A 14889-nucleotide genomic window follows, 5' to 3' on the forward strand; every position below is an offset into this window, starting at 1 on the left:
TATATGTTATGTATTTCATATGTTATTGTAACCAAAATTATCATGGTTATCATTATCACGGTACTGTTGAAATGTGCTCAAAATGTTCAAAAAGTACTTAATACACACACTGAAATAATTTAACCAAGTTGTATTAAAAAAAACAACAAAAAACTAAAAAATCAAGTAAAATAATAGGCACAATGTACTTTCTGTTGGCAGAAATATTCACATATTAACATGTAAACATCAAACATATAAATGTGCATTAAAGATGGCACCTTATGGCCTTTGTTTGACCATTTTCTATATCAAGTTTGAGTTGTTTTAGGGTCTCTCTCTCTCTTTCTCTTTCAAAGTGCGGTAATCAAACACGGTTATCATGATAATTAGAATTTAAACGGTAATAATAACCGTCAAGAATTTTACCGCAGTTTAACATTATACCGGTAATCATTACATCCCTAGTGTCAACTCTGATGTCTGAGATATACAGGGTGTCCCATAAGTCTCCATACACAGGAGACATAGTACATTCCATACATATATGGTTCTAACGTGTATTTCTTTATATTTCAGATAACCCAAAGAATGCATTTGAATAAAGAGCAACGAATTGAAATCATCCTGATGACCGGTTCAGCAAGCAGTCGTATGGTTGCAAGCGCATTTAACAGAAAACATGGGACGAGTATCACACACGACACTGTGGCAAAACTTATTGTCAAGTTCAAAAAAACAGGAAGTGTTTTGGATCGATTTGTTCCCGACAAAATGGCAGTCATATAGAGCATATTATATAAATAAAAATGGTTTATGTCAAGAAACGTTTATTTTTCCTATGTATGGAGACTTATGGGACACCCTGTAGTTATATACATACAGAGTTATAGTTTATACTCTGGTTCATGAAGTTAAGTTGCGTTAAGTAACATTCCTGTATTTTTAAGAGACGTAGCCGGACGCATGACAATGGATGTAAAGTGGGAATGTACATGAGTTGAGTAAAGTGAACACACGAAGCTACAACAGTGTGATTATAGAGTCCACACAGACATAATATTAACCCTTTTTTTTATTATGGCTCTGTTCCTGTTCTTTCCTGTAGGTACAGAAACCAGTGATTTATTTATTATTCTGCTGTCCATTTCCGCTGTTTGATACTGGCACAAAATCAATCAATAAAAGTTCTGAAGAGAGAAAAAAAAATGTTAACAATAACAATAAAACTAGGAGTGTCAATTTCATTATATGAGTGTGTATATGTGTTTATTGCATTTTATTTCAGCGTTAATTCTCATTTATTTTGTATTCAGTGCATGATGACTTATTAAAAAAAAGTGCTTTAAGTTTAAAATTATTTAGAAGTATTGAATCGAGATGGTAGATATGTTTTTTGAATTTTTTTTTGAAATTTATTTTTATTATTATTATTATTATTATTATTATTATTATTATTATTATGGTGTGAATGCTCACTGCTGTACACATTTAAGTTGATGTAAGCAGTGTACGAGGTGAACAGGATAGGCAAAAAAATATAAACTTTTCTTCTAGCCAATTCCTTTTTTTGTTTTACATGTTTATTATGATTAATGCACTAAGTGCAATGATTGATGTAAAATAGGGATGTAACGATATGGAAATTTCAAATCACGGATATTGTGACCAAAATTATCATGGTTATCATTATTATCACGGTACTGTTGAAATTGTGCTCAAAACGTTCAAAACACTGAAATAATTTAACCAAGTTGTATTTTGAAAAATAATTAAAAAAAAATAATAATAATAGGCACAATGCACTTTCTCTTGGCAGAAACATTCAAATATTAACCCTTAATGGTCTGAGCCTATTTTGGTCATTTTTCAGTCATTCTGATTTTGCCTTTATATACTATATAAACAAATGTTTACGATACCCATGTTTGGGATCTTTTTTTCAGCACAGCTTCACCTGTACCATCTATTATCTTTTTTCCTCTTTAACCTACTATAAAAACATAAAAAGCCAGAAAACACAAAAAAATATATAAAATCTGATTTGAAAAATGTATATACTTTATTGAATAAATAACACACAGATGCTTAACAAACCTTTTCAAAGACTTTAAAAGTGAATATTGGTTCCAAATATTAGGTATAGAAAATTAAAATTGTAATAAATTAAAACTATACCCAAATATTTGACATAAAAGCAGATCTTTACATGGGTTTTTTTTCCCCTAAAAGTGCGGTAATCAAACACGGTTATCATGATAATTAGAATTTAAATGGTAACACTAACCGTCTGCAATTTTACCGCGGTTTATCGTTATATCGGTAATCGTTACATCCCTAAAGTAAAAAACAAAATAAATTCATTTATTCATTCATTCAAAGTATTTTTCAAATCATAAAAAAAAATCCAGTACCCCAAGTAGTATTTGAGAAAGACTGTTATATGGGATACAGACAAGTGTAGCAGTGTGTGCAGAGACGACATCATCATCATCATCATCAGCAAAATGTCCTGGAGGTCCGAAACGTGCAACCAGGCCGGACTGTTACCCAGACAGACGGCCTGCTGGTAACGCTTAATGAAAAACAAGACGGCAACAACACACAGAGACGTTGTCATATCGCATCCCTGTATGCATGCCTGAACACACAAACACACACCGACACACACACACACACACACAAACACACACTCACAAACATACACTGACACACACTCACACCGACACACACTCCCTGTTGCTCATAATAAAAGAAGGAGGTCAAACCTGGACATTAGCCCCGCCCCCTCCCTCTGGTTCACACACACTCTCTCTCTCTCTCTCTCCTCTCTTTCTACCGTCGCCTTTATGGGTCATTATCTTACATTTCATCACTTTCATCAGTGTGCGGCTGATTGGCTGTGATTGGTCGGTTCGGCTGGTCGGTTGCCGCCGGCGACCCCTCCCCCTACCATCCTCATCCTACTCCTCCCGTTTCATCAAAGAAACCCCCACCCCCTTTCCCAAATCCAAACCCGGCCCCTCCGAACTCGTCTCCTGGCGGGTTTCCCTGCCCCGTTGCCATGGTAACCACTGCAGGCCATTACCGCCGTGAATAAGAACATCTACCCCACGACCTGAAATAACCCCACTGCAGAGACACAGAGACGGGGAGGTTTCTCCGGTGTTTCCCAGACATTTACCGTGGGGTTTTTTTTTCGTTTTTTTTTTTTATGCCGTTTATTATTTGGTAAATGATCCGCTGAGACGTTTGATGTACATCTGTACTTCGGTTACATCCAACTGTGGCCTTCAGGGTTTATTTTTGTTTACGCCGTCAGAAACAAGATTTATGTTTCAGTGTACTGCTGTTAAACTTAAATTTTATCATATTTCCTTTAATGCTCTGCTGTTTAGAGAGTATGTCCTGAAGATAAAGTAGGGTTTAAATCATCTATTTACATCATTTTCATCCTTTATCTTATCAGATATTTTTCACTTTTATCATGTTTTTATGCCATTTTCTTATTGTTGCATCTTTTTTTATCATTTTGTTGAACCTCAGATTGTTCATTTTGAGTTTGACAAATAAAGAGATGGATGGATGGATGGATGGATGGATGGATGGATGGATGGATGGATGGATGGATGGATGGATGGATGGATGGATGGATGGATGGATGGATGGATGGATGGATGGATGGATGGATGGATGGATGGATGGATGGATGGATAGATAGATAGATAGATAGATAGATAGATAGATAGATAGATAGATAGATAGATAGATAGATAGATAGATAGATAGATAGATAGATAGATAGATAGATAGATAGATAGATAGATAGATAGATATGTCGAGGCCCAAAAAGGAATCTGGCCCGATTCAGAATGGGGCCGGCCCAGAATGGAATTCTATTCTAGGCCGGCCTACAATGGAATCCTGCTGCTATAATGTTATTTTTATACCATGTTTAATGCAAATGATCTAAATTATTACACAAATCAATACATGGAATTTGCAAATATGTGAAAAAAAAAATGAAACAAACAACATTTTAATTGTAAACTAGAATACACTTTATTTACAAATAGAACCTAGTGGTACTCCCCACCAATATATGGTACAGTGAAATCGACTGAAATTGACAATAGTTACTCAAGGTATGTAAGACTGAAAATGTAAAATTATGACAAATTATGGAATTATGGATCATTTGCATTAAACATGGTATAAAAATAACATTATAGCAGCAGGATTCCATTCTAGGCCGGCCTAGAATAGAATTCCATTCTGAGCCGGCCCGATTCTGAATTGGGCCAGATTCTGTTTTGGGCCTCGACAGATAGATAGATCTGCAAACAGGTCAGTCGCATTACTTACAGAATAACACAGGGATGGGGGGGGGGGGGGCACTCAGGAGGCTCATGATGATTAGTGGGCATTTGTTCAAAAAAGGTTAAGAACCGCTGATCTACACAATCATTGCGTTAAAATTGCAAAATACACAGGATAATATTACAATAAAAGGTGATAAACTTCACTTAGGAAACATTATATGCAGCGAAAAATTTATGTGGAAGTCACCCGCCTGAAGGCAGCCCCCGGCCACAGGACCAACAGTATCCACAAAACTCATCAACACAAAATACCAAATACAGTTTCCAAACACTCATCCTGCTGCTTTTCATTTGTTTTGACTGATCTTCTCATTTCCTGTTTATAATCTGAACCTAAAGGGCTTCCCCGACAGCAGACACATGAATAATTAATGATGTTATAAGTCCAGGCAACACTTTCACACATTATGATCCGGCTCATGTTTAGTTAAGTTTAACAAACACTTCCATTCTGATCCAGTCACTGTGAAGAGATTCAACCAAAGCTGAAAATAATGAATACTTTCACTGTTGATTAATCTGTCAGTTAGTTTTGTGATTAATGGATCATTTTTTTGGTTCAGTGTGTGTCTTTTTTCTTTCGGTTACTGCAGGTGTGTGTCTTTTTTCTTTTGGTTACTGCAGGTGTGTGTCTTTTTTCTTTTGGTTACTGCAGACGTGTGTCTTTTTTCTTTTGGTTACTGCAGGTGTGTGTCTTTTTTCTTTCGGTTACTGCAGGTGTGTGTCTTTTTTCTTTTGGTTACTGCAGACGTGTGTCTTTTTTCTTTCGGTTACTGCAGGTGTGTGTCTTTTTTCTTTCGGTTACTGCAGGTGTATGTCTTTTTTCTTTTGGTTACTGCAGGTGTATGTCTTTTTTCTTTTGGTTACTGCAGGTGTGTGTCTTTTTTCTTTCGGTTACTGCAGGTGTATGTCTTTTTTCTTTCGGTTACTGCAGGTGTGTGTCTTTTTTCTTTCGGTTACTGCAGACGTGTGTCTTTTTTCTTTTGGTTACTGCAGGTGTGTGTCTTTTTTCTTTCGGTTACTGCAGGTGTATGTCTTTTTTCTTTCGGTTACTGCAGGTGTGTGTCTTTTTTCTTTCGGTTACTGCAGACGTGTGTCTTTTTTCTTTTGGTTACTGCTGGTGTGTGTCTTTTTTCTTTCGGTTACTGCAGGTGTATGTCTTTTTTCTTTTGGTTACTGCAGGTGTGTGTCTTTTTTCTTTCGGTTACTGCAGGTGTGTGTCTTTTTTCTTTTGGTTACTACCGGCGTGTATCTTTATTTCTTTTGGTTACTGCAGGTGTATGTCTTTTTTCTTTCATTTAAAGATGGTGTTTTTTCTTTCGGTTACTGCAGGTGTGTGTCTTTTTTCTTTTGGTTACTACCGGCATGTATCTTTATTTCTTTTGGTTACTGCAGGTGTATGTCTTTTTTCTTTCATTTAAAGATGGTGTTTTTTCTTTCGGTTACTGCAGGTGTGTGTCTTTTTTCTTTCGGTTACTGCAGATGTGTGTCTTTTTTCTTTCGGTTACTGCAGGTGTGTGTCTTTTTTCTTTTGGTTACTACCGGCGTGTATCTTTATTTCTTTTGGTTACTGCAGGTGTATGTCTTTTTTTCTTTCATTTAAAGATGGTGTTTTTTCTTTCGGTTACTGCAGGTGTGTGTCTTTTTTCTTTCGGTTACTGCAGATGTGTGTCTTTTTTCTTTCGGTTACTGCAGGTGTGTGTCTTTTTTCTTTTGGTTACTACCGGCGTGTATCTTTATTTCTTTTGGTTACTGCAGGTGTATGTCTTTTTTTCTTTCATTTAAAGATGGTGTTTTTTCTTTCGGTTACTGCAGGTGTGTGACTTTTTCCTTTCGGTTACTGCCGGTGTGTGTCTTTTTTCTTTCGGTTACTGCCAGTGTTGGTCTTTATTTCTTTCGGTTACTGCAGGCGTTTGACTTTTTTCTTTCGGTTACTGCCGGTGTGTGTCTTTTTTCTTTCGGTTACTGCCAGTGTTGGTCTTTATTTCTTTCGGTTACTGCAGGCGTTTGACTTTTTTCTTTCGGTTACTGCCGGTGTGTGTCTTTTTTCTTTCGGTTACTGCAGGTGTGTGTCTTTTTTTCCAGTTACTGCTGGTGTGTGTCTTGTTTCTTTCGATCACTGCAGGTGTACATTTTTTTTTTTTTCCCAAAAACCTTGAAAATAAAAAAGTGCAGGAACTATACAATAAAACCTCTGTTAAGTAATGAATCGATTCTAAAAATGCTACAGGGTTTTCACTTACTCGGAACAGGAAATGAAGTGTACATAAACATAGCGAAGTGTGCAGTACCTGTAACACCATAAACATGTGCAGGTGAAAATGAGGTTTTGTACTAAATATGATCATTTCTACTTCCAAATAAAGGCCTGGTACATCTGGCAGCTCAGATAAAATAAAGGCCTGGGACTATCTGATGCAATTATGGATCTTTTTTTAGCTAGCATTATACTCCTTTTTTATGTTTTTTTTAAAATGCAAAGTATGTACTTTCTTTCACTCTGCACCATTTTTGCTTATCTTTCACAATAAAAGCCCTGGATATATATTATATTTGAGATAACTTAATAAAATATTTCTGTTTTATTCAGATTGTATTTATTAGTGCACACTGATGTTACGTAATACTAACATTGAATAAATAAAGGAATAATAATAACAATAACTGTGTGCTTTGATAAAGTATAAACAGGAAGGTCACCGAGTGCAGCAACACAACACCACAAGGCCAAACAAAAGCAATACAAAACTGAATAAATTAAAAGCAAAACAGTTGAGATAAGAGGAGAAAACATGAGTAACAGGAGGCATTGAAACAGGAAGGTGGGCAAAGTGACAGTAAGAATGAATAAATATGAGAATAAAAACAGGAAAAGGCAGCGAAAGCAATAAACAGATGACAGCGCATCATGAGAATAAAAGCAGAGAAAGGACGTGGAAAGGACAACACAAAACGACTTAGAATAAAAGGAGCTGAGAATGAGACGCAGCAGAGTAAAAGCTTTAAAAGAGTCGAAATGATGGGATCAGTTAAAAGTGAGTCTGTAAAACAAAGGGGATGTGGGAGAACTGACAGACGGCGGAATGAAACTGTGAGAAATTAATGGAAGTCTGTGAACTTAATCATCACTGAAAACGTCTGAAATAATGTAAATACACGAGTTGAGGCAAACACAAAACACGAGCCGGGTCGTTTTTGTCTGGAAATATTGGAAATGGAGCTGAATCGTGCGTCATCGTGAAGAAAACTGAAAAACGAAAAGATGCTGCGGCTGTAGCGATGTTTCCGTGTTTAGCGGAGTTATCAATCGGACTCTGCGTTTCGACCGTGTAACTCACCGTGTGGATGCAGGGCAGCTCCTTGTTGAGTAACCACGGTAACGAGAGTCGGCCCTCGCCGCGGTAACAGGAGCGGATCCTCTCCCTCATCGCCAGGTTGATGTCGTGGAGGGTGAACAGACACAGGACGGTCTCTCTGGGCGGGTTCGAACGGTTCTTCTGACCCTGTGGGACGGAAAATAAAACGTCAGTGGTGTCGAAATTTCACCCGATCGACGGAACAAACAGTTATTTTTGTACAGTTAGTATACAGCACAGTTAGTATACAGTATAGTTTCGGAGAAGAAGACAATTGAAATTTTTGTAACGGACGACAGACGATGACAGATGACAATAGCTTACAGCCTGTCGGCCAGTAAGCTAAATATTGACAAACAAAAAAGAAAACCATGGAAAATGGCAAGATATCAGCTCTTAAATTAAACTCTTATGAGCTAGTTTTGTTGCTCTCATTATATTTGTCCAAACAAATGTACCTTTAGTTGGACCAGGCATTAAAATGAACAAGAAATTGAAGAAAACAAAGGTGGTCTAATATTTTTTCCACAACTGTATACATCAACAAATGTGGAGTGAAAATCATGAAATATGGGTGATCAAATTTATTCTTGGCCGATATATTGGATATCAGCTTTTTTTTAGCCCCCAATATCGGTATCGGCCCCAAAAAATCCTGTGTCGGTCGGGCTTGAGTCGACACATCTGTAGTTTGGAGAAGCATGAACGGTGATATGGAAAATACACAACACAGTTTTAACTGTAATAAAGGCAAAAAAATCAACGACAAAAGGCCCAAATAAGAAAAAGATTCCATCCAACATGCTGTCAGATGGCGTTTCACGATCGTTCCTCTGTTCTTTGAGGTAAAAACTCAGTTCAGCTTAAACCACAGATCAGCTTTTGTTTTATCAGAAAAGGTTGTTGAAGGTAAATGGGTACAGACGTAGACTGTTTAGATGTGACCGCTGCTCGTGCACAGCGATAGGCTACATCTGTGCTGTGGCGCTCATCCTCCTGTCTGCGTCTTAAACTTCACAGGGAACTATTTACTTTTGCATGATTCTGAACCTGTTTTATGCACTTGGTGATTCTTTTTAGTCTCTTAAACGTGGCTGGGTGGTTAATAAGTCATTTTCCTGGGGAGTGTATGACTCACAACACTAATTTATTTCTGCTTTACACTTTTAAGAAATGCTCTCATGCTGTGTGAGCATCACTGGAAAAAAATAAGAACGAATTGGTTTGTTTTTTTAACAGAAATAAATTGGGCACCAGCAGACACTGGCTGTTTTGGAAGAACTGTAATAGAAAAAAAAAAAAAAAAAAAAACCTGTGATGTGCTGTGTTGCAGCTCTCATCAGCATCAGGCAATGCAACCTGTGCAAGTTATGGAATATACAAGATCATCACCTCACTTTGATCCACAGCTCCATCATTTTTGGGCCTGTCATAGAAGAAAAGGACTGAAAAAAAGACACTGAACTGCACCTCCTCACCTCATAACTGATACTGTATTACACTACTGCTGCTATTGGAAATAAATTAAAATATACACTTTATATTCTATTATGGTTTATTCTTTAGTCCACTTACTTATTCTTCTGTTCTTCTATCTCTTCTATTTTTTTCCCTTTTTTTTTGATTTCATGGCCTTTAACCCTTAGATGCACAAATGTCTGGACCCTAAACTCAAAAATGAAAACGATGATAGAAAGTGTTTTTTATACCATTTTTGTCATTTTGTCAAGTTAAAAAGAATAATTTCTATTATATTTTTGTCCAAAAAAAATTACTTCATGTGTGAAATATTTTTATATTTAATTTTTAACCATTTTAAAATGATTTTTTTTATTTGAAAAGCAAAGTATGTACAGTTATATATAGTATAAAGCAAGAGAACAATGTCAACAAACAGTGAGTAAGTGAGTTCTTTGGTTTTGCTGTTGAATTAATCAAATGCTGCGTTTCCACTACGTGGTAGCGGCTTCACTCGACCTTTTTGCGTTTCCATTACGTAAAAGTACTAGTTTTTTGGTATCCACTCCGCCAAGGTTCCAAATTGGGTCAAGAGATATGAAACTGTGATGTAAACACTGCAGACCACTGATTGGTCAATTTAAAAAATAGGACCAATGGCCCTGTAGCTTACCGGCCAAATTAAAAACTTTGGGAAATGTATCCAGATGGCATTTATTATCACCCAGTTCTGTGTATTTATTATATTACAGAAATAGCCCATGTTTTGGTCATATTCTAATCAGATCTGTAAAAAAATTCAAATTCCAACTTGATATCATTGATACTTACTGATTTATTGGATCAATCCACTTCCTATCTGTTATAATGGGAACATTTTTCAAAGGCGCACCAAATCCAGAATCAGATCCAGATCGAAATAATTTCCCTGGTACCCGAGTCGAGTCGAGCTGGTGCCATGTTGTGGAAAGCCGATAAAAGGTTCAGATGTAATTCCATCCATTCATTTTGATCCATTTGTGGAACGTTGGGGTAGTAATACAAAAACTAAAATTTCCTAATATCCATAAAAGGTAAGTTAAAAATCTAAATGGCATGACATCAATAGCATGGTTTTGAAGGAATGCCTGGAATATGAAATAACAACTTCTCATTACACAAATATTGCAAGAAAACAACCTCACCGGGTCATGTTTGACCCATTTATGCATCTAGGATTACAAACAAGGTGAGAAACAATATCTGAATTCTCTATACTTCCTGTACATCTAGTGAATTGACAATAAAAAAAATCTGACCATTTGACTCACCTGTGAGAAGACGACAAACAGGACGTCGTCGTCTTCGGACAGGCCTAGCGCTTGTGCCAGCCGTCGTCCTGGTTTCTGTTTGTAGGCGGCCTGGACAAGTCGGTACTCCACGCCGTCTTTAGTGCAGCCCAGTGGAAACTCCACGTACGAGTAGAACTCTGTGTCGTTGGAACACATCCTGACGATCTTGGAGGTGAAGAACTTCTCTCCGCCGGCATCCATCTGCGTCAGCTGCGTATCCAGCTGCAGCGTCAGGAAGTAGACGTAGGTCCGACTGGAGAAACCGTAGACGTAGTAGATGTCGAAGGCCGGGTACAGCGACAGCGTGTCCGAGGGGATTTTAATCTGCGAGGACACGAACTCGTCCTGATAAACCAGAGAGAACATGTTGACGCTCTCCTCGTCCGGCACCAGCTTCCTGCTGGACAGAGTCGGGAAATACTCCGACTTCCCATCGATGGCGGCGCCGATGAACAGACGACTGCCGCCTTTCACCGGCTTCTTCCTCCTGGGGTCGGCGGTCCAGTCGTCCTCGCCGACGACAACACCTGCAGAGGGGGAGGAGCCAGGTGAGTCATTCGTACAGGTGAATCTGAATGAACCAATCAGGCGCTTTGTTTTTTTCTGATGTTCAACAATGAGCCAATTTACATGAAAATCTGAAAACTGGGAATAAACACATAACTGTAATAATCAGATCTGGTGCGTTTACATGAACTTCAGAAATGCAATAATCGGTGTTGGCTTTTGGGGAGAGATGATTAAATTGATGTATTCAGTTTATGGTGTTCATTTTAATATGTCATTGGCTACTTTGTTTTTTAGCATTCCCCCAGAGGAATGATGTGAAAGTGACACATATCTATTTAGAATACTGCTTGCCGCAGGGAAAAAAGCCATCACCAAATATTGGCTTAAAAAGGACCCTCCCTCAGTCTCCTTGGTGATAAAAATTGTCAACCAAATCCATTTAATGGAAATGATGACATTCAATCTCCGCCTACAACAGCACAAGGGTGTAAATAAAGTACTGGAAAAAATGGGACTTCTTCATTCAATCTGTGGACAGTAAACAGTATGTAAATGTCTGAATGTACCTGTGACCATTTCTGTTTGTTTTGTGCCTTATATTAAAACAATAAAAAATAAAGTACAAAAAAAAAATAAAAATTCAGTCTTATAATAGAGGTAGTGAATTCTGATACAGTAATCTCAGATTTCTATCACAATGGAAATGAAACACACAGAGCAGATTATGGCGTTTACATGATCAATAGAATAATCTGAAAACTCCAGAGTGTTACTGTGCATGTGAACGGGTTTGTACGGTAACGTGTCTGATGGACAAATGAGTCTCAGCACTTTAACGAAGCAACAAAGACAAAAACAGGAAATAAACAAAGCTCTCTTCGTTGACAGGAGGCCAGAGAAATCCTTCATGTAGCGTGTCAGTAATCATTCCACTAAAACTGTCTCTGAAACAAATATCTGGTGTGAGAACGTTTCCTGTCCATCAACTTCCACTTCAGCTCAACATTCTGCAGGATTTTATTCAGACTCCAAACTGCAGAGGGTGTTTCTTTTTTCCTTTCTTTTTTTTTTTTTTTTGCTAATGCTAAATATTTTGACACCCTGACACATGATTGACACCTGCAGGATGAAAAGCCTCTCAAGAACAAAGAGCTCCAGCTTTGAGGGTTTTTTGTGTGTTTTATTGTTTTTGGAATGAAAATTACCAAAGTTTGACATGATATCAACAGATCAGCAAATACAAATCTGCTGAATATCTGATCTGTTTGAGCTGGAATCTGCAGTAAAACAGCCCAGACAGCAGCGTACGTAGACTAACAGTGAAAAACACGCCTGTTGGTGTTAATATTCTTTAACCTCTTTATCCTTTAGGTTAATTATGTGACTTTTGTCTTTGTGGATCCACTCATTAAACCTTCATCCCAACTCATTAAAGCTCCTCTTATGTAAAAAATAAATACATAAATTAAAAAAAAAAAAAAAAAAAAACTCCTCTTACATGTCTTTTTGGTATTAATGAACATTTCACCTCATTTATATGAAATTATACGACTCCATTCTGGAATATTTAATGATAACGACTCCTCTTTGTTGTGATCGGGCGAAATAAGGGAATATAGGTGAGACGATCCGATCAGAATATCAGATTTTCTGATAAAGCATTCCTTTATGCTCTTTAAATGATCACTGGAATAATCTGAAGAATCCAGAAATCGGATAATGGTTAGATTTTTAGTGTGCATGTATGACAATAAGTTCAATGACTCATCAGTAAAATGCATGTAGTTTGATAAATAACAGTGGTTGTAGGAGCTTGTTTTGGCTGAAAAAGTCAGTTTTTCTTCAGTTTTCTCTGTTTTAATATAATAACCTTTGAATTTATCCTGAAACTATAAACTTCTATATCAAGGGCCAAATTCAGGTTAATATGATCTCAAACCTGTAAAATAATAACAGTGCAAGAGTGTAAAATTAGATTATGACAATGTTTACATCTACAGGGTTTCCTTAAAAATGTGAATAACGTGAACAACTTGATATGTCTTAAGAAAAATAAGTGCAATTTAATAGAGGGCGACTGATTTTTCTACGGCCGATGCCTATGCTTTAAAATTTTGTCAGCCAATTGCCGAAATCTACAGGCAATTTTTGAGGCCGATATTGAAGGCAGATTTTTTTTTTTTTTTTTTTTTTTAAAGCGCTTTTACTGTAAAATTCAATTGAAACATTCCGATAATTAAGATTTTCATTCAGCAATATAAATGAAATTATTAATACATGTACACATAGAATTCTTTTAACATTTATTGAACTTCAAGTGCTGCCCACACAGGTGCCTGATCAATTATCTTTTAGCACAGGTGTCAAACATGAGGCCCGGGGGCCAAATCCGGCCCGCCAAAAGTTCCAATCCGGCCCGCGGGATGAATTTGCAAAGCGCAGATGATATTAACAGTCAAGGGCGTCAAACTCGAAAATAACATAACCTTGAAATAATGACTCCAAATTTTCTTCTTGGTTTAATGTGAAAAATAGTAATATGACATGGCGACACCAATTTTTTCCCTTTGATTTACTACAAAGAACATTAAATTCTGATATCCTTTAAAAATAAAATGTCAATAACCTGAACAAATATGAACAACCTGAACTGTCTAAAGAAAAATAAGTGTGATTTTAACAATATTCTGCCTGTTTTGTGTCTTGGTAGATCTGATCTGTAATGCACATGTATTAATCATAAATTGAGGCATAATATTGATCAAATTTTTCTTCTTAGTTTTCTTCAGAAATTTCAGTTTTTTCAGGTTATTTGGATTGTTTTTGTTTGGCTAGTTTGTAAAATGTACATGTTATCATAATTTAATATTACTTTTTGCATATAAAAAATTTGGAGTTGTCATTATTTATAGGCTATTATGTTCTTATTTGACTGGTCCGGCCCACTGGAGATCATACTGGGGTGAATGTGGCCCCTCAAATAAAATGACTTTGACACCCCTGTCTTAGAACATTTTTACTAATAATCAAATATCGGCTTTTCAATATGTCGGTCTACCTCTACAATTTAAACTAGAAGCACTCGGAGAGTGCAGACCTCCGCCAAGGCTGATCAGTGGCCCCCCCTGTGGGCCCCCCCCCACGCCAAGGAGGTTATGTTTTTGCCAGGGTTTGTTTGTTTGTTTGTTTGTCTGTTTGTCTGTCCGTTAGTGTGTAACATAACTCAAAAAGTTATGGACAGATTTTGATGAAATTTTCAGGGTTTGTTGGAAATGGGCCCCCCCGTGGGCTGACCCCCGTGACCCCCGATCACCACCAAAATTTAATCATTTCTTCCTTATCCCATTTCCAACAAACCCTGAAAATTTCATCAAAATCTGTCCATAACTTTTTGAATTATGTTGCACACTAACGGACAGACAGACAGACAAACAAACAAACAAACAAACCCTGGCAAAAACATAACCTCCTTGGCGAAGGTAACAATATTTTGCCCCAGTTTGTCATTTTTATCATATGCATTACAACATACAGATCACAATGGATCTACAAATGCACAAAACATTTAATAACAGGCAGAATATTGGTAAAATTGCACTTATTTTTCTTAATAAATTTCAGTTTTTCACAGTTGTTCTTGTTAAATGATTGTTTGTAGATGTGAACATTTTCATCATGGAGAAAAGTTTGGAGTTGACATCATTTATGTTTTTATGTTATTATTTTACTGAATGTGACCCCCTGAATTAAAATGATCTCGACACCATTTATTGTTAATAACTTCAATGTAATTTTTGTATTTCACACATTCATCCCACGGGTCGGATCGGACCCTTTTTGGCCCGTGGACCGTATGTTTGACTACCCCTGATT

The 14889-nt window shown here is 37.0% G+C and overlaps 1 protein-coding gene across 1 annotated transcript in view; it reads right to left on the minus strand.

Moving 5' to 3' along the window:
• The window catches only part of LOC115422047 (plexin A3-like), a 322979-nt gene that overhangs the window by 230893 nt on the left and 77197 nt on the right, over positions 1–14889 (minus strand). The window contains 2 exon segments of the mRNA XM_030138091.1: positions 7700–7864; positions 10486–11033. Coding sequence (XP_029993951.1) covers positions 7700–7864; positions 10486–11033 — 713 coding nt within the window.

The sequence above is a fragment of the Sphaeramia orbicularis genome, chromosome 7 (genome assembly GCF_902148855.1).
Source record: "Sphaeramia orbicularis chromosome 7, fSphaOr1.1, whole genome shotgun sequence".
Classification (NCBI taxonomy): domain Eukaryota; kingdom Metazoa; phylum Chordata; class Actinopteri; order Kurtiformes; family Apogonidae; genus Sphaeramia; species Sphaeramia orbicularis.